Here is a 23,538-nt window from a genome sequence, read left to right as displayed (position 1 = left end):
CAATTTAAATTCTTGGTCTTCAAACACAATTTGGTTTTGGCGATTTTGGTCTTCCGTGTTAAAATGGGATGTAAATCAGGAATAATTTTATCAGAAACGTTTTGAGGTTGACTATTTAAAGTCTGCAAAATCGGTCCAAAAAAAAGTGAGTGAGATTTGAAAAAAAAATTATTGTAAAAACTTGGACTTCGCTTCATTAAAAAAACAATTCAACATATATATTTTTTTAAACTTTCTTTAAGAAATAAAATTATAAACAATTTTTTTATTAAGATTCATTTTTTAATAATTTCTTTGTAAAAATATACGAACAATTTAACTTAAAAAATAAAAAATGTTTTTGTTTTAATTTTTAAAAATAAATATTTACACAAATTAGGTTTTTGAAAAGACAACGAATTGCAGAGGAAATAAAAAAGAGTAATAGAATAAATAGAAAAGATAATTTTACATAAATAATTGCACAATAATTAAATTACAAATGAAGTTTTACACTAAAAGAAAATAAAATAGAAAAAACTGTTGCAAAATTTAGCAGTTAAACTATTTATTTTTTAGTTATTAATTTAAAATAAAAATAACTTAAAGTTAAACAAATAAATACATAAAATTAAATTATTTATAAAAGAAATATTTATTAAAAAAATAAAACATTATTTAGAAAAACAAAATTTATTTTAAGAAAATTTTGTATTTTATATATTAACCTGTTTGATTTATTTTCTTTTTTTATAAATAATTAAAACATTTTAAACAAAAAAATAATAAACTTACAATAAATTAAAATAAAATAACAATTAAGGTATTTTTTTATAATTTTTAATTAAAAAATTAATAATAATGATAATGTTATTTAAATTGTAATTAAGAAAAACTGTTGCCAAAACCTTTTTCAATATTATTTGTACATAGTTTTAAATAAGTAAATTATAAGTATTAAAAATTATTTTAAAATTTAATTTTTATAAATTATAATTAATTTGACAATAAACAATTTTTTGTTGTTTTCTTTATTTTATTAATATTTGAGGTACTTTTCTACGCATTTTAAGTTTTGTTTTCGTTTTTTTTTTATTTAATTTACAAAAAATTTACTTAGGCATACTTGAGAGTGTTTTTTATTTTATTGAAATTTTTTACAGTGTATTTGTTTTCTTAGAGTTGCCATTGAGTTGTATTGTGTGTGAGTGTGTGCTTTTTTTACCATTTCGATAGAGACTCACAGAGTTGCATCAAAACGGAACAACAGTTGCAAAAAGACAATTGGACGCTCCGTTGTTCTTACATTGCTTGTGCTCTCTTTGGAATTCTAGTTTATTGAGTGTGTGGTTTACATATGTTTCTGAATTTTATCTAGTTTTGAGGTTAATAATTTCTAATTTCAATAATATGGAACTGTTTTGATACTAAAATGTTAAAAATGTTTACTACCTTTCTTTAAAGGAGTAGAATTGGACAATAATTTGTCTTAAAAAGTAGTTATTAATTGAATTTATTGAAAAAGTTTCGAGTAAATAGTTTCTCAAGAAAAAAATCATGTTATTGCTAGACTTAACAAAATATCACAAAGTTTGTTTAAAGCTGCTATCGGCAAAGAGTACGAGTACAAAGAGTAAGAGTCATCAATATATGAAAATAGAGACTTTATAAAAAAAGCTCTTGTTAACTCTCATTTGCACGCATTCTCTTCCATTTATGAAAACAATCACACCCCCATCGTTCATAAATGAATCCTTTGCTTATGCCTTGTTTTAAAATAGAGTATAAAATGAGTTTTTAGATAGGCTTTGTTAAAGTTTGCTGTCGCCTAGTTTAAAATAGTTTAAATCAGCTATCGGCATAGAGTATTAAATAAATTTTTAAATGGGTTTTATTTAAATCTTCTTTCTTGCTTCCAATTGCTGACCCATCTATGTTTGAAAACAAGCAAACACGATCACAGAGTTCATAAAGAAACTCTTTGCAGATGTCTGGTTTAAAATGTTGTATTCAGCTCTCATCACTTTTGGGAGTTTAAATCTGCTATCGGCAGAGATTGTTAAATAAGCTTTCACATTGGTTTTGTTGAGAGCATAACAGCAAACAAGAGAGTAGTTGGCCGATAGACTCATTCATGTTGAACTCATTCAGCTTGCTGAATTGGGAGTTGGGGAGTTTAAAGCAAATATAGCTAAATAAGCTTTTATTGCTTTTTTATACGTGTAAGAGTCTAAGCAAGTGAGTATAACAGTTAATGAGTGAGCTCTTAATCGATAGCTGGCTTGAAGGGTAAATTAAATGTTAATTGGGAGAACCAACTGAATCTATCTCACTTTTTTCTTGATCTTGATGAAGGGATAAAATATTGAGGTACATCTGAAATATCCTCACCATAGCAAAATTCTCTTCAAGATAGTGTCACGGGCTTAGATATCTCTTTTTAAACATTGTTTTTTGATCAACAAAAAAGTATTACATAGTAAAATGTTATTGCTCCAAGAGAGAGGGAGAGAGGGTAGGAGTTAGATGAAGAACCTGGAAGCTATTTGACTCCTACTCTTTTAAGTAAACTAGCGCTTGTTCTACCTAAATGTTTTACTAAACTTAAATGAAATTTTGCTAAAAAAATATTCTTAAAAAAACTAAATTGTCTAATATTTCTAAGAATAACTAAGAGATCAAAAGCAATCAACAACAACGAATAACAATTGATATTTGTTTTCTTTGTATCATATTCATGTGGCATGTAAAATGGTTTTATTCAGGCTTTATAACCAATACTTGTAGCAATCAAAGATTAAACCAAATTTCCCAATTGATCGTATGGAGCACTTTGTTTAATTTTGCTTGCAGCGAAAAACTCTAGCAAAATATTAAAAAAATGTATACAACAAAAATAAGAAAAGTTTTTCTTTTTCTCTAAATAAACAAAATCTATTTAAAATAAATTTTATTTTTATGAAAAACAAAAGAAAAGAAAAAAACATTTCTATTTTGTTAAAGTGCTGCATCCGTTCAATATGTTGGTATACTTTGAGCCGCCTTGGAACGAACGAATCGTTGGGAATAAAACCAAATCACACACAGTGGAAAAATATTTGGAAATAAATTGTATTAAAACAAAAATTGAATTTTTATTTTAATAATTATTTGCAAAAATTTTCGACAAGTTTTATGTTTGTTTTAGGCACAAACCAAATGCATACTACACAAATGTGTTGGGCGAGGGGGGGTCTCTTTAGAAGGGTTAAGGATGTAAGAATACTTTGGGTTTTTGTAGTATGATCGGTTTGAAACGAAATTCTTCATTATCCATTCGTATGGAGTGGTAATTGGAAATTTTCGCCGAGGCTTGATTCTGATGTCAGTCACGCCCAATTCTCTTATGTATCTGTTGATGTTTGAGCAAATGAGCCTTTTGTCGAAAGGCTTTAGCACACACTTCACAACGAAACGGTTTCTCTCCCGTATGCGTTCGCAAATGTACCTTAATGTTACTTTTATTGAGAAAGCCCCGATTACAGATACTACAACGATGCACAGGCTTCTCCTTACCCAGAAGACCCGTCAGGTCGTTGGCATTAAAGTTAACCGAGGAGGGTGATGTAATGGAGTTCATTTGTTGGGGCTGTGAGCCGTTTTGTTGGCCATTGCCGAGCGAGGATGAGGCTAATGTGGACGCTGATGATTTCTTCTGTGATCTAGATCTTTTGGTTTTTGGTGTGCCGGTGGGTGTAATGGTGGTCGTGTGCGGATAATTGCCCATCATGTCCGGACTGCAGAGGCCTTCAGATTTCATGGAAATCTGATATTGTGCAGGATTGGTAAGATAGCGGGGATTGATCATGAGATTATCTGTGGTGGAGACCACCGAACCAGGTGGGCTGGCCGATGTGGAGGTCGCCGTCGTTAATTCATTACAAAATGAGGTAGAACTAGGCGCTTCACCCTTAATATTGCCCGAGGGTGGACCGTTTTGTAGACGATTTTGCAACAAGGGCATATAGCCATGTGTCAGCAGACTCTGCAGGGTAGAACTACTGGGATGTACGGGCGACTGTGGTAGTATAAACTCACTTAAGGAATCCTGCTGTGACACCACCAATTTACCCTCCTGCTGTATACAATTGCCCTCAATCCAAGCATCCAAATCGATCCAGGAGTCGCGAGTATCATTGCCATCATCTTTGTCCATTTGATTAGGTACCGTAGTATCAGCTATTGCACTGCCAATTATTGCCGCTATATCATCGATGGAGTTCATATCCACATATTCGGTTAAGTCCTTAGCATCTGCATATATTCTCACACCACCCGAATCGGGATCCTGACCACCATTTAAAATCGCAGATGTTGTACTATTGTTCGAGGGATGGGACATAACACAGCTGTCGGCCAAAGAATAAAGCTTACTATCTAATTGACTATCGGCAAAGAGTTTAACATCATTTAGGCAGGCATCGGCATCCGAACTTAAGACACTTTCAGGCAGGCAGGTGGAGGAGGAAACAATATTATGATCGGCTGATGAATTATGACTACTAGACAAACTCATGCCACCTCCGCCGCTGCCACCACCACCACCATTCGGTGAGTTACCCGTTGAGGAGGCGGCCAGCTGTATAGTTGTGGTTCCCAATATACCCGTTGACGATGGATTTGTCGTCGCTCCCGTATGATACGCCGATTGTATATAATTATTATTGCTTTCATCTGGCAGCCTCTGGGCTATGGCATGATAATGATGACCCGATATGCCATTTATTGATAAATGTCCCGTATAACCGGTAAAGGGTGGCAGAGGCTTCAAATCTGACAGCGCATTCAAAGATGAAGAGTTCATTAACAAATTATCCAAAACATCTAGGGAATTCTTCTGTTCCGTATCACTGGGCAGTGAGTCAAGATCATGTTCTAATAATAATTTATGGCCGTCTAGTAAATATTGATCTTGACTGCCGTTCTGTGCGGGGCCCCAGCAAGGACTCATTAAAAGGCTTTCAACTTCTGATTCTGTTGGTCCGTTCATACTGCAAAACTTCATGGTATTTGGTGAAGTTTTTATTTCATACAGTTTTTATTAGCGGTTTATTGAAGAAGAAACAATAACCGCTTTTTTTGTTTGCTGGTAAGAGTTTAAAATATTAATTTTATTATTTGGATGTGAGGGAAGAAAATTAATATTTAAGGGATTTATGTTTTGAGGGGGGGTGGGGGTATAAGAGTTGTTGGTGTTTACACTTTTCCAGTGGGTTGGGAGGGTGTTGTGGTTTTATTTAGCTCACTTTTCTTGTTGTTGTTTGTAGTTTTATATATTATTGCAGGTTTTTATAAATAAAAAACGTTTTAAATGTCGTAAATGCATTTTAACCTGAAAGTAAACAGAAATAATTTTTATTAGAATTTTTTTTGTGAAAAAATAGACAAAACTAAAGTATGATTATAAATCATTTATAAATATGAGCTGTTTTGGTGAAATGTTAACCTAATTAGAAATCTATTTCGAATATTGAAATTATTTTGATGGTTTTTCATTTTTAAAATTTACAGCTAAATAAAATAATATTTTTAATAAACTAAACATCTACATTCACTTTCAGAAATATTTGTTTTATACAATATTCTATTGTTTAAAATTAATTTATTTGTTTAAAATTCAAAAACAAAATCGTGCTATTTTACTAAATAAAGCAAAAGTATGAAACTAGGTTTTTAACGGAAAAGAGTTTTAAATGATTTCAAATTGAAGAATTTTTAGTTTTTCAATTAATACCCTGTATCAATTTCAAGGTCTCTCATCAGACTAGACTATAGACTAGACTATAGACTTGACTATAGACTAGACTATAGACTAAACTATAGACTAGACTATAGACTAGACTATAGACTAGACTATAGACTGGACTATAGACTAGACTATAGACTGGACTATAGACTGGACTATAGACTAGACTATAGACTAGACTATAGACTAGACTATAGACTAGACTATAGACTAGACTATAGACTAGAATATAGACTAGATTATAGACTAGACTATAGACTAGACTATAGTCTAGACTATAGACTAGATTAAGAAAAGACTATAGACTAGACTAAGAAAGGACTATAGACTAGACTAAAAACTAGACTAGGCTTGACTATAGGCTATATCATAGGTTAGACTATATACTAGACTATAGACTAGACTATATACTACACTATAGACTAGACTAGACTATAGACTAGAATATAGACTAGGCTATAGACTAGACTATAGACTAGACTATAGAATAGATTATAGACTAGACTGTAGACTAGACTATAGATTAGACTATAGACTAGACTATAGACTAGGCTATAGACTAGACTAAAGACTAGACTATAGACTAGACTATAGACTAGACTATAGACTAGACTATAGACTAGACTATAGACTATACTATAGACTAGACTAAAGACTATACTATAGATTAGACTATAGACTAGATTATAGACTTAACCCTGGTCCTAATAAGAAAATATATAATAATTGCAGATAACATGTGTCTTAAGTCTTTTGTTTTTATAATGAATTAATATGAATAAATGTTGTATTTTTAAGTCATTTATTACAGTTAAAACAAGTTAAAAGACTAAGAAACATGAAAGTGTTTATTCATAGAATATTTTCTAACAAGTAGGTTTCTTAAGTCTTTAGTTTACAATGAAAATAAACAAAATTTGGTTCTAAAAAAAAACAAGTAATAAAACCACCGTTAAGTTTAGGAAAGTGAGAGTAAAAGTGTTGAACCCATAAAGCACGTACTTGCAATTTTTTAAACTTCAGCTTGGCAACAGGTTTTATGGGACAAAAATTTAAAAACATTCAAAAAAAATATTTTGAAAACAAACTATTTTATAAAATAATTTTCCACATTATTGGAAATTTTATAAATAAAATATTTAATAAATTAGGTTTAAACTTATTTTTTCAAATTTTAATTCCCCTAAACAAGTATTAAGATTAGGTTTTTTTGTTTGGCTAAATCTAATTTTTAAGAGAAACACTGTTTTAGTTTAAGCCAATTATGAAACCGTTAAAAAATTAAAAACATTTTTCCATTTAACATTTAAAAAATAATTTAAAAATACATTTTTCAAAAAAAAAAAAAAAAAAAAAACCGAAAATTATTTAAAAAGTTTTTAAAATAAACTAATATTTATGATTTTAGGGTGTTGATAGTATTTATGGTTATAATCTAGTCTAATCTAATGTCATGCACATGAAAATTAGTGAAAGAAACCTGTTGCTTGGTACAAATCTAGGAGAAAAACAAACGCTTTTTAAGTTTAATAAATATTTAATTAAAGATCAAAAAAATTAAACAAGAAAAAATTCCAAAAAAGATTAATAAAGAATATAACACAGACCAGGCACCACATGATATCAAATGTATGACCGATCAATAATTCCTCCCATAACAATAACAACAAATACAAAACGCATTTATTCTCTCACACATACATACACAAAATTTAAAAAATCAAACGGTATTTAGGTCAAAAACATTAATAATCTATAAACAAAAAACAACAACAAGAACTGCTTAATACAAAAACGAAGAAGAATTTAAAATGAACATAAAAAATTAGCATATAAATTATTATTTTTATTATTGTTGTGTTGTTGTTTTTGTATTCTTATTATGGGTTTTCTGTTGTTGTTGCTATTGTTGTTTAGGTGTCTCAGCGGTGTTGCTGTAAAATGTCGTGTTTGATTGGTTACCAATAGAATCATAATAATAGAGCCACACCGTAGCAAAGCAGTCATAAAGACAGTCAAAGGGACAGACAGTCAGACACACACTTTAACTTAAATACAGGTGTAAAGCTTAACAAAATGCCAAATAAAAACAACAAAAACCTTAAGTCAAAAACACAAAATCATTAAGGGAATCTTGAAGCTACACTCCCAAAAAATTTAATTCTTATCAATGATCATTTTAAAAAATGGGATTTTTGTTTTAAACAGGTATCACAACTGTCTAATACCTTACAATATACAATATTAAATAGACATTTATATCGATCAAATAACACAGAACACAGTTAGTAGTTGAGGCTTTTGGAAAAAGCTTAAAACTAAAAATCTATTTATGGAGTTTGATTAAAAATTAAAAAAATAAACTTATTTAGAAAAAACACTCACGCACTTAAATGTAGAAAAACAAATGACAGTCACAACAAAGACAAAAATAACAACAAAAACTAAGACAAGAAAGAAAGCTATTGTACAGGTTAAAGTAGTTGTAGAAGAAGGAAAAAAAACTCACAGAATTGTGGTTACCAAAAACCATAGAGAAAAAAAATAACCGCAATTATAGACACAAAAACAACAACGGCAATAATACTAAAGAAAACCTATATAAATTTCGCTTTCAACAGGTTTGCGGACACAACAACTCACACACACACAAACAACCAAACGAGCCAAAACGACGTCATACGAAACGATATATGTATAAGAAAACGTTAAAAAACGCGTCTGAAAAGAAATGTAAAAGAAATGAAAAGAGACAACATAATGAAAAGTTTGTATGTTGCACTAAAAAAGCTAAACATTTAGCTTACTTTATCCGTTACGAAACATGTTGCTAAACATTTTCCTAAAAGAGTCAAAAATATATGTTCTCTCTTCTCATTTCGAGCAAGAAAATTCTGTATTTAACACAAAATAGAGGCAACATTATAATTGTATGTTCAACCAAGCTTGATAAAATTACTCTAGCAACCCACTAGTTAACTTATTTACATGTATGTGTATTAAAGAAGTTTAGAAAAAAATAGTATGTATAAGGTACAATAACAAAAATGATCATAAACCAAGTTTTTGGTGCCGGTTTCTTATATTTATAATTCTTTAAAGATTTCAGAGTTGCCATTGTGTTATAAAATGAAATAGATTTTGCTTCAAAAGTATTAAATTATAATAAAATCTATTTAATTGTTAAGTTTATTAACACACTTGAAAGAAATACCTACTGGTAGATGTTATTCCTGTCTAAATACAGATTAAAATGAAAGACTTAAGCTACAAACTTTGTTTTAGTTTAGATACATTAATAGCAAGTTTAAGTCTTAAGTCTTTTAAAATGTCAACGAAAGAGGATGTGTGTAAACAAAATATGTACTAAAATGTAGAATAGACTATTTCAGAGACTAAAGTCTATAGACTGGACTATATAATATACTATAGATTATACCATAGACTTGACTATAGACTTGATTATAGACTAGACTATAGACTAGACTATAGAATAGACTATAGAATAGACTAGACTATAGAACAGACTATAGAATAGACTACAGACTAGACTATAGATAAGACTATAGATTAGAGTATAGACTAGACTATAAACCAGTATAGTCTATACTCTAATCTATAGACTAGACTATAAACCAGCCTATAGACTAGACTATAGACTAGATTATAGACTAGATTATAGACTAGACTATAGACTAGACTATAGACTAGACTATAGACTAGACTATAGACTAGACTATAGACTAGACTATAGACTAGACTATAGACTAGACTATAGACTAGACTATAGACTAGACTATAGATTAGACTATAGACTAGACTATAGATTAGACTATAGACTAGACTATAAACTAAACTACTGACTAGACTATAGATTAGACTATAAAAAAGACTATAAATTAGACTGTAAACTAGACTGTAAACTAGACTATAAACTAGACTGTAAACTAGACTGTAAACTAGACTATAGACTAGACTATAGACTACACTATAGACTAGACTATTGACTAGACTATAGAATTGACTACAGAGTAGACTATAGACAAGACTATAGATTAAACTATAGACTAGACTATAGATTAGACTATAGACTAGACAATCGGCTAGACTATAGACTAGACTTCAGAGTAGAGATTAGACTTTGGACTGGACTATATACAACTATATACAGACTATAGACTATAAACAAGACTATAGACTAGACTATAGACTATACTTCAAAGTAGACTATAGATTAGACTTTAAACTGGACTTTATACAAGACTTTATTATAGACTAGACTATATTCCGGACTGAAATTTCTATTTCATTTTAAAATTTTGTTCAATTTCTTATAATTAGCTGACGACTGGCAACCCTTTTTATCAAAAGCTTAACTCTTTCTCTGCATTTCTTTAAAAATACTACTATTATTTCGTATTTTGTTTGTAGTCGTTACTCGTATTCGTTTCAATACATTCGTGTTTGAAACTTATTAAAAGCATGCATGTTTAAAGATAAAGACGATGACTGCTACCAACTACAACTACCCAATACCAATAATGATCATTTTCAGATATTACCACGTATAGAGAGGCAATAACAAAAACAATAACAACAATATTTTTCCTACTACTACATAACAAATGTACCGTTATACGAAAAGACCTGCTGACATACTTCCGTGATCTTCGTGAAAAACAACAATAATAACTAACGAAAAGAAATGAAAAATAATAAAAACGAGTATTTTTTGTTGAAAAGAGTGAAGAGAATTAAATTGAGAGAAAAGTATCTGAACGATTTGTTAACAGAGCAAGTTTTTGTAGATGTATAAAAAGAAATGAGAGTGAGAGATGGATGACATTTTTATACTGAGAAGATGGTTTTTCAAACAAATAAGTTAACAAGCTTTTTTTGTGGCAACAGAAATAAAATAAATTTTTGTTTTTATAAATTAATGCCGGTTTTGGTATAAATATTTTAGATAAAGAAAAGTTAAGAATATGATTTAAGGGTTTAAAAGCTAAATGTGCATTTCGTAATGTTAAATATGATCTTATAATTTAAGTATAATGTAATTATTGTCTAATTAGTAAGGCCACATAGGACTAAGATAGGGTTTAAGATAATTCAGTTTAAATCAACTTTATTGTTTGTTGGAATTGCCATTGTTTATTTTAAACAATTTTATATTATTTGTTGGCCTGTTTCGTTGTTTTTTTTCATATTTTATGGGTGTTTTGTAGGCGTTTTTTGCCATTATATTTAGTGTTGTTGTCTACTATTATTCATTTTTTGTAGTCAATTGTCATAAATTAAATTTTTTATGTTTATTCAAAATATTTCTATAGCATTATTCTCTAATAGTTTTTTTGGGTGGGGGAATTTTTTTTACAGAACAATTGTTATTTTTTTATTGTTAAATTTTGTAGGGGAAGTGTTAACAATTTGTTTTTGTTAGCTTTGTTGTAAAGTTTTTGTTAGTGTGAATTTAACGGTGTTTTTATTTTTTTCGGTTTTTGGTAACAGTTAAATTTATGCTTGAACCAATGTTAGAGGTTGTAAAAAATTGTTTGATTGTTTGAACTTTTTATTACTCTGAATGAATATCAAGTTCAATGTTTTTTATATTTTCATATTTTATGGTTTTGAAGGTGTTAGAAGTTTATTGTTTTTTTTTTTTTTTTTTTTTTTTTTTTTTTTTTTTTTTTGTAAAATTTTTACAGTAATAACTTTTTTTAAATGCTCTAATAAAAGTAGCTAGGTTTGCTAAACCATGAATATATAAAATAATGTAAATTTTTATGATGATTATAAGTTTTGTATTTTTTATGGTTATAGATTTTTAGGGCTTTGTTGTTTTATTTATTTCATTTTTAATTTTTCTGAAATAATTCGATCAATTTCAATTATATCGGTTGAAATCAAATTGTTTAATGACAAGCTATATAATTAAACTGAAACGAAATTAATATGAACTCCTTGATATGGCAAAGAGTGAACAACCACCTCAGACACTAAAAAGGGTCTAGACTATTTATATACTACAAAATACAAAACTAGACTATAGACTTAAGTGTAAAGTATTATTTAGACTTTACTATTTAAAAAAGAAAAGAGTATAGACTAGACTATAGACTAGACTATAGACTAGACTATAGACTAGACTATAGACTAGACTATAAACTAGACTATAGACTAGACTATAGACTAGACTATAGAAGAGACTATAGACTAGACTATAGACTAGACTATAGACTAGACTATAGACTAGACTATAGACTAGACTATAGACTAGACTATAGACTAGACTATAGACTAGACTATAGACTAGACTATAGACTAGACTATAGACTAGACTATAGACTAGACTATAGACTAGACTATAGACTAGACTATAGACTAGACTATAGACTAGACTATAGACTAGACTATAGACTAGACTATAGACTAGACTATAGACTAGACTATAGACTAGACTATAGACTAGACTACAGACTAGACTACAGACTAGACTACAGACTAGACTATAGACTGGACTATAGATTAGACTGTAGACTAGACTGTAGACTAGACTAGACTATAGACTAGACTATAGATTAGACTATAGACTACACTATAGACTAGACTATAGACTAGACTATAGACTAGACTATAGGCTAGACTATAGACTAGACTATATGCTAGACTATAGACTAGACTATAGACTATAGGCTTGACTATTGATTAGACTATAGACTAGACTATAGACTATAGGCTTGACTATAGAATAGACAATAGACTAGACTATTGAGAAGAAAATAGACTAGAAAGTAGACTAGAATATAGAATATACTATAACTAACTGACTAACTAACTAATTAACTAACTAACTAACTAACTAACTAACTAACTAACTAACTAACTAACTAACTAACTAACTAACTAACTAACTAACTAACTAACTAACTAACTAAATAACTAACTAACCTACTAACTAACCAATTATTTTTTTTTTTTAACTTTCAGAAGTAGGTTTTTAAAGATTTCCTGTCCCGCAATATATAACTTTTTAAAAAAAATTTTCTCAAAAATTGTCGTCATTAACACACATGCAGTACCATTACAATTACACCACATTTACGCGTTTCATCTCGACTCTTCCTAACCAATCTCTATCTAGGAAAAGATCTTCTTAAATACCACAAAAACTCATGTAAAATTACATGTCAACACTAGTGGCGGCTGCTGACGCTGCTGGCACACGTCAAACAAATAAACCATATAAAATACAAATAAAAATTCCAAAACAGATCAATATCAGCCGCAATATAGTAAACGGAAAATAGTTAAAAAAAAGAGTTTAGTAAGAGTTTTGAAACTATAAAAAAAATAACGAAATGTAACAACATTTATTAGAGATTTATCATTATTAAAAAGAAATTCATTTATTACTTTTTAACATTAATCTTTAAAGAAAGATCTTGTAGATCTTGCAAAGCGAGAATAATAATCTTAAAAGTAATAAACATAAAGAAGACTGAAAATAACGTATTTAACAAGAGATTTAACAAATTGTCATATACAACAGTACGTTCAGAAGTTAAACAGTGAGAGGCCACAGAAGTGGGGATAGGTAAAATTTGTTAATACTCAAAACCAATATAAACTAATATTTAAACAGTCTATAGTCTAGTCCATAATCTAGTCTATAATCTACTTTATAGACTAGTCTATAGTCCACTACATGGTTTAGTCTATAGTATTGTCTATGACCTAGTCTATAGTCTAGTATATAGTATAGTCTATAGTCTAGTCTAAGGTCTAGTCTATTGTCTAGCCTATAGTCTAGTCTACAGTGTAGCTTATAGTCTAGTCTACAGTCTACTCTATAGTCTAGTCTATAGTCTAGTCTATAGTCTAGTCTATAGTCTAGTCTATAGTCTAGTCTATAGTCTAGTCTATAGTCTAGTCTATAGTCTAGTCTATAGTCTAGTCTATAGTCTAGTCTATAGTCTAGTCTATAGTCTAGTCTATAGTCTAGTCTATAGTCTAGTCTATAGTCTAGTCTATAGTCTAGTCTATAGTCTAGTCTATAGTCTAGTCTATAGTCTAGTCTATAGTCTAGTCTATAGTCTAGTCTATAGTCAAGTCTATAGTCTAGACTATAGACTAGACTATATCCCTATAAGGAGCATACTGCCATAATTATTATTCAGAGAATATATATTTCAAAATATAAACATTTTATGCAGAAATGCCACATTAAGTTGACCACAGCCTTTCAGTATTAAGGTACAGATCTGATGCTGAGTTTAGAAAATAAAATAGTACTAAATAAAAGTAGTAACAGCAGCAGCAAAAAAGCAACAACATCAAACTACGGATATAAAATACCACGAATTTAAGATGTACGTGTTTCAAAGATATGAATGGCATCGAAAGAAGATTGCATAGAGTGGAGAACAATTTTTAATGTTAATGTTCCACGGAGTGTTTGTATTGCTTTTATTTTTATATATTTTTTATATTTAATTTCAAATCTTTAAACCACATTTGGCTGGAAAACGTAAAACAAGAAGCAATAAAAAAACATTAACAGCTGGTCGTTTGGAGGAATACTTGGTTGATTGTTGGTGGCTGAATAGTTAGAAGAATAGAAAAAACACATACTAAACAGCAACAACCAGAAAAATTAATGTTGCTGTTGGTTGCAACAAATTGATGACCAAGTTTTTTTTTTGGTTTTGCTTTTTTTATTTCATTTTTCATTGCCATTTGTGGCAATAAGCTTTTTTTTTGTCTGTTTACTGCTGCCGCCTGGTATTGCTTGGTCCGCACAAGTGGCACGTGCGATCACTTGCATTAGTTTTTTTTTCTTGTTTTTCATTTTATGTGGCAGTATTTTTCTTTTATTATACAACTACTAATATTTTTCCTATTCTTTTTAATGTGCAAAGTTTTGTTTTTCTTTTGTTATTTAGCCTCAGCCTCTGCATTGAGGAAAAAAAACTTCAGAACAACATTAGCCTTCATATGGTGACCTCAATGTAGCAATGTGTTGGTTGCATTTACAGCAGCAGTGGCAGCATTGGCAATAACATTATGTGGCATCAATGCGCCAACTAAACATAATGGCCAGCCAGACTTGAGTATTTTTGCCACAAGCTACAGCCAGTCTTTGGTTATTAGAAGAAACAAATTTTGTTCTTTGTTTGCAAAGGAAACCCTCTTTGAAAAATTCTCGGTCTTGGTCAAGTTTTATGTGTTTTTTGTTTATTGTTTGTCGGTTTTTATTATTTTTTAAAACTTTTAAGGTTTTTTTTGAAGTTTTTTCTTGTGTTTTTAGCAAATTTTAGTATTTTTCTTGGTTTTTGCTGCAAATTATGATGATGCTTCTGTTGTAAGCAAAAACTCAACCTTGTAATAGGTTTCGCTGTTTCTTCTTTTTGGTTAACTGTTTAAGTTGTAAAAGAATATTGAATGAATATTAATTTTGACCTAAATAGATTTATGATTAAAGAATGAAATCTGAAGGTGAGCCCTATACAATTTTGTTGTTTTTATGATTTTGACAACTTCGAAGAATTACTAAAATTTTCTGATTGATTCAGTATCTACTACCCGTGTAAGACTATTGTTGTTGTTTTAGTTGTTGTAAAAGCTAAAACTATATAAAAATCTAGTTGGGAGTTCCTAAGCAATGTCCAGGCCTTATAACTGTGCTACTTCAACTAGTTGTATCCATAAGTCCATTAAACAAAGTGAAGTAGATAGGTTGGCTAAGCGGTTGAATATATATTATATTGTGGGGACCTTTACCGTAATTGATAACGTTTCTATAAATGTGTGTTCAAAGCTGCTAAAGCTATATAGAAGGACATATCTGTTGGATTCTCCGTATGCTTTTCTCGTATATAAAAAGGTCCTTTTTGACATAATTCAGGTTGGATACCAACTTTAACGTCATTGTTAATAACAGGAGGAACTGTTTAGTCATCTCTAACAATAACAACAACATCAATGATACTCTGTTCTATATGAGTTCTAACTCATGTTATCTTTAAAGTTTAATGTTTTGGTAAATAGAAAACAACAACAACAATGATCCTTTCAGTTTAAAATTTAAAAACTTATGCCCAAATTCAGAAAGAAAAAAGGGAACATTTTTTTAAATTTTGTATAAAAACTACTCAGTTTTTGTTAGTGTTTTTCATACAAAATTTCAAATATTATTTTACATTCTTCTCTCTGAATACGCGCCTTAAGCTTATTTTAAAAAGCTAACTTAAGTTTTAATAGAGTAAAATCTATAAAAAATTTGACAATTGTAGTTAAGATTTTGAATCAAAGTCTATAAAATATTTGTCTAAAATTAAATTGAATTTAAAAAAGTATTTTTTTAGAACATCTTTCGCTTTCTTTTTTTCGTAATAAAACACAAGTGGAAGTTAAAAGCTTTTATTTTTTTAACGGAAATATACAAAAATTTCTCCGGAAGCTCTGGAATTAGTGGCTACTTGATTTCCTTTAAGTAAATAGAAAATAATAGTTTTTAAAACTAAGAACTAAGAACTAAGACCCACTTTATTTAGAAATGTTTTTATTTAGAAATGTTTTTCAAAGACTTACGACCATTGTAATGAACCATGGTGTCTATTTGGAATCAGGCTAACAGAACTAGTATAACACTCTTTAGAAGATGCATATGTCCCTCAATTCCCGTTTTATTACAAGGGTTCTAACTTTGATATGTCTTAAGAAAACTACATCCGATTAATGTGTATGATATGAAGCTGATCATGATTTCTATATGGAATCAGTCTGATAGAACTAGCATAGTGCCCCCTTGAAGATACATATATCTCTTTTGAGTTCGATTGTCACTTAAAAATCTATTTCGTTTTATTACAATGTTCCTTACTTTCATAACACTTAAGGAAACTGATTCTAACTGAAGTGTATGAAAACTTTTTAAATGAATTTCTAATTAGAAATATTGTTTCTAAAATTTGAATTGAATGTAACATCACCAGAGAAAAGAGAACAGAACAGTTGCTTTTCCACAATAAGTTAATTGGAAAATATTGTAAGAATATTCTTGGAACTATTGTACGGTTTTCAAAAATTGTATATTTTTAGGCTGTTAAGTATTTAGTTCAATTGAAATAGAAACAGTCTAAAAGTATGCAAATTTTTGAAAGCTATTATGTAATGGCTATTTAAGCTCCAGGAATATTCTCGAATTTTTTTAGAATTGCAAATACATATTTGATATAAACAAAATAATATGAATATTTTAAGCGTCTTTTTATACCTCAGGTCTGTTCGATTGTTTTCCAATTCGCTTTACCACAACATATCGTCTTCATCTCTTGTCATTAAACTCAAAACTCCTTCAACCTATAGATATTCTACATATATGGTTTCGGTCTTTTAGATTATATACAATTTTTTTAAGAATATGGAATTTAAGTCTTATTTCTAAATAGCACCTATATTAAGCTAATAACTCTGCTAATAGGAATGAACTAACCTATTATTGGTTCTACATTTCCTTAATTAAAAGAAACGTTATAAAGTTTTTTTCTCTAATTTCTTTTAATACTTTAATTTATAGATTTTTATAACCATAATTTACACATTTTCCCAAAACAAAAGTTTTAATATTAAACTTTGATGTTTGAAACACTTCGTAGTCTTTGTCTATGAAAAACATCTACTCACTTATACTATAAAACATTTGAAATAGATACTACAAGTAAATGTATCCCATGGCTCGTTCTCCTCTGCTTTTTGTGCGCATAATTTGGCATGTTTAAATTTATAATTTTTGTGTTTTTTTTCGATACACACAGTTTGGATGTGTGTTTTAAAATAAAAGCAGCGTCTACGTCGTCTATGTCTATCTCAAAGCTTTAATACTAATATACGACGTTGGGTCAGCGAACTTTTTGGCTGAAACCAAAAAAAGGCAGAAAACAGAAAAAAAAAACTAGAAAAAAACTGTTTTGATTTGTTTAATTTATATAAAATAAATAAATAGTGATGAACATGCATACGGTTTGTCTGCTAAAAAAAAATTATTTGTAATTTATTTGATTTTAGCTTTGAGGAGGGATTGGAGGATGATGTTCGACATAAATTTAAATGTTTATGTGATTTGTATTCATAAATTTAATAGTATTTTTTGTTGTCTTTTATCGTACATGAGATTTAAGGCGATTTAATGGAAGCAAAAAAAAAGGTGATGTTATTAAAAATAGTTTCTTTAAAATGAACAGTGTAGGGCAAAAGTGAAGAAATATATTTCCCAACTTCGCTTTAAGCTTTTTTTAAGATAAAATATCATTTATTGCAGTATGTTTAAAAGTGAACTTTAATGATTTTAAAAAGCTTTTTGTGAAAGCTTAAATATTTCAGTTTTCAGCACGTTTAAAAGTTCGCTATAATCTGCAAAATTTATCTTAGTTTTTCAATCCGTTTAAAAGGGAGCTTTAATGAGCTTTAAATGAAGCTTTAATATCCCAGTTAATTATGTTTAAAAGGGCACTTTAACGTGCTTAATATTACAAAGACTTTTTAAAGCTTAAATATTTCAGTTTTTAATTAAAGAGAGCTTTAATGTGCTTAATATAACATTGATTTTAAAAAGCTGTTTTGAAAGCTTAAATTTCCTTAAGGGCGTGATAATGCTCTATATATGTATTTTATTAAGTTTAAAAAGTATTTTTAAAGCTTAATTCTTAATAATATTAATTTAACATTAATTTTAAAAAGCTTTTTTGTTCGTTTAACTATTTACTTCGTTTTTAGAGACATTATAATGTGCTTAGTTTTTAATTAATATTAAAAAGCTCTTTTGAAAGCTTAATTTAATATATTTCAACAATTTCTTTAATTATTTTTGTTAAGTTTACTATGCTTAATTTTACAATGATTTTAAAAAGCTTTTTTTGAAAGTTCAACTTATTATTTTTAAAGATATTCTTAAATTATCTTATTTTTCATTGAAGAGATTATATTGTGATCTATTTTTAATAAATAGTTAAAAGCTTATTTTAATATTTAAAAGTATATCGTTTAATTTAGTTAGTTTAGTTATTGTTTGTAATTTTACATGAATTGAAAAAGCTTTATTTGAAAGCTTAACTTTATACTGTTATATAAAGCCTTAAATTGTATTCGTTTAGATTTTAATAAGTTTTTTCCAAATATGTCTTTGAAAAGCTTAAGAATTTATACATTTTTAATGTAATTATTAAACTTAAAAACAATATTCTAGAACGTTTTTTTTAAAGATAAAAGTTATCTTTACAAAATCTTTCATTTATAAAGCTTATTGGCAATGTTTTATGCTAAATTTGTAAACAATTATTATTAAGGAAATATAGTTAAACGTTTAGAATAGACACAGTACTGCGATCCCGTTTAAGATCTTTTGTGTAGAACTTTAAGCTTCAAATTCCAAAGCTGTAAAGTTTTTCTGTTTTGCTTATAAGAAAGCTTTGTTTGAGTATGTATGTTTTGACAAGTTTTTTGTAGTTTCAAAAGCTTTTTTTCTTCAACTAAAGTTAAATATTTAATTCAAATTTTATTTCTTACATTTTCTTCTTTACAAAAGCCCACTGTAGTGTTTAATTACCTTTTAAAAGTGATATTTAAATAATCACTATTTAAACATCTTTTTTTATCAACTATTGTTAATAGATTTTGTCTTAAATAGTTGTTGTTAATATTTTTTTGTCATAGCAATAATTATTTTTTAGTTTGTCTCTTTTAATTCAGATTTTGATTCTTACTGCTGTTGCCATGTGTTAAACATGGATGATGAGTTTTTGTTTTATTCTTTTTTCACAATTTTTATTTGAGTCACTTTTTTGTAAAAAATTTTTGAATTTCATGACTTGACGTAAAATTTACGTCATCTTGGCTCTAACGGTTCTTTTCCGAAAAAAGAGATCTTTGTTTTCTTATTTTATTTTCGGCTAAGGAAGTAGAGATTAAAATTTTAAGTTTATTCTTTTTGTAGCTTCTTTTTGTTTATTTAACAATTTCTTAAGAAAATTTTAAAAACCAATTAAATACAGTTGTTTTTGTTTTTTTAATGGTTTTTAATGTTTGTAGTTTGTTGTTTTTTTTTTCATAACTATAATAATGTTAATAATATGAATTTTTATGTTATCTAGGCTAGAAAAGCTGTTATGTTATGATTATAATTAGAATCAAATTAAATATATTCAGTGAGTTTTTGGTTATTTTGTATAATGATTTTTTTTTGGGGGGTATGTTCATATGTAAATTAATTAAATTTTCGGAGGTAACATATTTTTGACAAATATCTATTAAATTTGGAAACATTTAAACTATTTATAAATTATGTAAATTTAAGTAAATTTTGCTTTATGCAAATAAAATTGTTATATACTTTTCACATATTTTTGCTGTAGTAATTGAAACTATAAGTGATTAAATTTTTGAATATTCTGGAATAAAATTATAACCTAATTAAAGATAAATAACTTTTGTTTATAATATATGAAGAAATTAAAATAAAAAATAACAAATGTATATATTTTAAATAATAAGAAAATAAATTCGTGGAATATTCTCGAAAATTTTGAGGTTTTTTTAATTTGAGTCTGATAAAATATAAATTATTTTATTTACAATGTCTATGAAATAAAATTGCATATACGAAAACAAATTCTTGGATTATTGGCGAAGTATTCATGTAATATTTTCAATTTTTTTAATTTCATATAATGAAATTGATTTCTTATTGATTACCTTTATCCCTAATGTTTTTCTCCTTGTTTTATAATATGTTGTTTTTAATATAAAAGAAGAAAGAACATATTCGTTGGCATTTAGATGAACTTATACAGAAACGTAATAAATTAAATTCAAAATATAAATTTTTTACTTTTCTTATTTATTCGCGTAATATTAATTAATTCACCTGATAAATGTTAACTTACCCCGTTTTAAAATTACAGAAATTCCTAAAAGTTTACTGTTATTATAAACAATATGAAAACAAGTTCTAGTCATATTCTCGATTAATTAGAATTACATTTATTCAATGAGATTTTTTTAACTAATCTCATTTTAAATCTTCGAATTCTGTATGCTGCTGTGAAGAACAATAAAAAAACAAATTCGTGGAATATTCGCGAAAAAAATCTACTTTATAAATATTATCTTTTTTCGAAATTTTTTGGAAAATTTAAAATGAAATAAGAATTACATGTATTTTTGAAATATTATAGAAAAAATTATGTTAGAATAATGTTTGTAATTATCACACATAGCTTTTCAAAACTATTTCATTCGATTTATATGTTATTTAAAAAAGCTCCCATAAAATCGCCATCTAATATAAAAATTACTTCAGTGGAAGTGATTTATAAGTAATAATTTGTAATCGCATAAAAAATGTCCGTTCTACTACAATCTTTTCTTTCTTTTTTGCTGAGGATGCTGTCCATCATAGGAATAGACAAACGGATTAAAGTGAGAAGATGATTTTTACACTGAAATGCTCAAATATACATCTAAATCGTTTAAATATCAAATGTTAGTAACCGTTATACTAAATAAAAACTTTCAAAGATCATTATCAATAAAGATCAATATCAATATTAGTAAAATAATAAATCTTATTTAATATCTTAAGATACCTATCTTAGATTTTCTTTTCGAGATACTATACTTGGATATTCATCAGATACTCTTATACAAGACGTTTGTTTCATGTTTTTATAGAATTTTAAATCATAAAATCTTTTGATATTATTTTTCTGTTTTTTTTTTTTTTTGGTTTTTATTTTAGAAATTTGGGTACAATTAAACTTCAAGCTTTATAAAGCTTTTTCTAAAATATTTATTGCAAGCAACAAAGCTTTCATTTACAACTCAATTAATAGCGAGATAAAGTTAGCTAAATTTGCCAATTTGTACTGCCTAAACAAAGGTAATTCTGAGACCAAACGAACATTGCAGTTTATTCCTTGAGCTGCAAAGCTTTCCTGATTTATTTATAGGAAAGTTATTATGTATTTACAAAACATTGGTATACAATATATGTTTGAATGAAGCTTTTTTTAGCAAATATAACTTTGTAAACATATATATCAATTTTAGTTAAAAGATAACTTTAAGCTTAAAAAAGCTTTGTTTACATTTTATGGACAATTTACTTTGTTCAATAAATATTTTAAAGACATTTGGGTAAACGATTATTTTAAGCTTAAATAAGCTTTTTATGAATAATTATTCAATTAATAATTCAAGAAAAAAATTATTATTTTTTTAGAAACTCGAACGCTTTCATTTGCAACATAAAGCTAAGAGAATCTATAGACTTAGCTTAGTTTATGTTTTAAATTGGCAATTTATTCTGCTAAATATAAAAAAGTAAAGAAATTCTAAGACTAGAAAGCTTAACACATTAGGTGTATTTCTTTTAAAGCTGCAAAGCTTTCTTGCCACACACAGAGCCTAAATTAAGCCTAACGTACGATAACACTATATAATGACAACTTTTCAAAGTGTTGTCGTACGCATGTTTATACTTTGACAACGGATGTTATTGAAATAGTATTGGTGTCAATTTGGTAACAGGCGTGTATATTTTTTCCTCTCTATAAAGTATTTTTTTTTTAATTTAAACTATTTTTTTTGTTAATACTTACACTTTATTTGTTAAAACAATGTTAAACATCATTGATATAGGTAATCCATTTTAAAGCTGTGTAGTTATAGTGATAAATCAAAAGTAATCCAAAAGTTGTAATCCGTTGTAAAGTTGATTTGTTTAGGGTTTAAGTTTGTTATTGTTGTTTTTTTTCGAGTGTATTTAATCCTTTAGCACAGTTCGATTATTTGGTAGGAGGGATTTGGGGTTTATATAGTTTATATTTGTATACAGTTACAAAATATGTATGTAGTTTATAGTTATGTTTTTTGCAAAAGTTTTTTTTGTTTGTTTTTGTTTGCATGTAGTAATTAAAATGATATGAGAAAAAATAAAAAAAAAACACTTCCATAAATGTTTAAGCTTAAAACAAAAGGAAATAGAGGAAAAACTAAACTAAAGGTGAAGAAGAAGAATAAGAGGAGAAGAAAATATGTATAAAGCAAACTTAAAGCTAGCAAATTAATTAGACTACAAACCAATATTTACACCAAATAAAAAATGTTAGTAAAACAAAAGCATGCAGGCAAAAAATGTTTAAGAAATGTATAAGATTTTTTGGATTTTATTTTTTTCTTTATAAAAGCCAGGGAAGGTACTCACAAAAAATAGCACACACACACACATAAAAATAGTTTATATTTTGGGGAGTTAATTATTTAAGATTATTATTAAAAAAACAAAACAAAATCATAAAAATATTAATAAAATATAAATGATTGTTTTTGTTGTTGTTTTGAACGACAGTTTATTTATGAGAAAGTGGGATAAACAGTGAAGGAGTTTAGGAAATTGTTTATAAATTTTGATTTAAAGCCAAATTGTTTGTTTTTGGAAGATAAAAAGATGAGATTTTTATTTATTTACAAAACATTATTTATTAGAAATAAATTTTCAATTTGTTTTTTTGTTTATATTTTTGTTGTATTTCATTTAGGGTTCCAAGTAGGTGTTGGGTTTGTTTATGTTGGATTGAGGGTGTAAGATGGTTAATAAATTTAAAAATAATTAATGTTTTGGTAATTTGGTTTGTTTTTTTGTTGAATGAAAATATTTACAACAGTTTTTTTTTTTGGTTTTTGTTTAAATGATTTGATTTTTTTTATAGGTCTTG

General features: G+C 27.8%; 1 protein-coding gene across 3 annotated transcripts; it reads right to left on the bottom strand.

Annotated features, from left to right (window-relative positions):
- Nucleotides 1-1,062: 1,062 nt before the first annotated feature.
- Nucleotides 1,063-23,538, bottom strand: LOC111675455 (ichor). Of its 3 annotated transcripts, none has more exons than XM_046948845.1 (3): nucleotides 22,423-23,538; nucleotides 5,265-5,350; nucleotides 1,063-5,104 (listed from the first exon to the last, which is right to left on the bottom strand). In XM_046948845.1, exon 3 carries the CDS (start codon nucleotides 5,021-5,023, stop codon nucleotides 3,344-3,346), a length of 1,680 nt encoding a protein of 559 aa, XP_046804801.1. In that variant the 5' UTR covers nucleotides 5,024-5,104; nucleotides 5,265-5,350; nucleotides 22,423-23,538; the 3' UTR covers nucleotides 1,063-3,343. The 3 variants fall into 3 exon arrangements, with proteins under 3 accessions (XP_046804801.1, XP_046804802.1, XP_046804803.1); XM_046948846.1 differs by having other exon boundaries at nucleotides 1,063-5,350; nucleotides 22,423-22,592; nucleotides 23,028-23,538; XM_046948847.1 differs by having other exon boundaries at nucleotides 1,063-5,350; nucleotides 22,423-22,592; nucleotides 23,483-23,497.

Source organism: Lucilia cuprina, chromosome 4 (assembly GCF_022045245.1).
Source record: "Lucilia cuprina isolate Lc7/37 chromosome 4, ASM2204524v1, whole genome shotgun sequence".
Lineage (NCBI taxonomy): Eukaryota > Metazoa > Arthropoda > Insecta > Diptera > Calliphoridae > Lucilia > Lucilia cuprina.
Note: the sequence above shows the minus strand (reverse complement) of the source record. Positions and strands in the feature narration are given on the sequence as shown.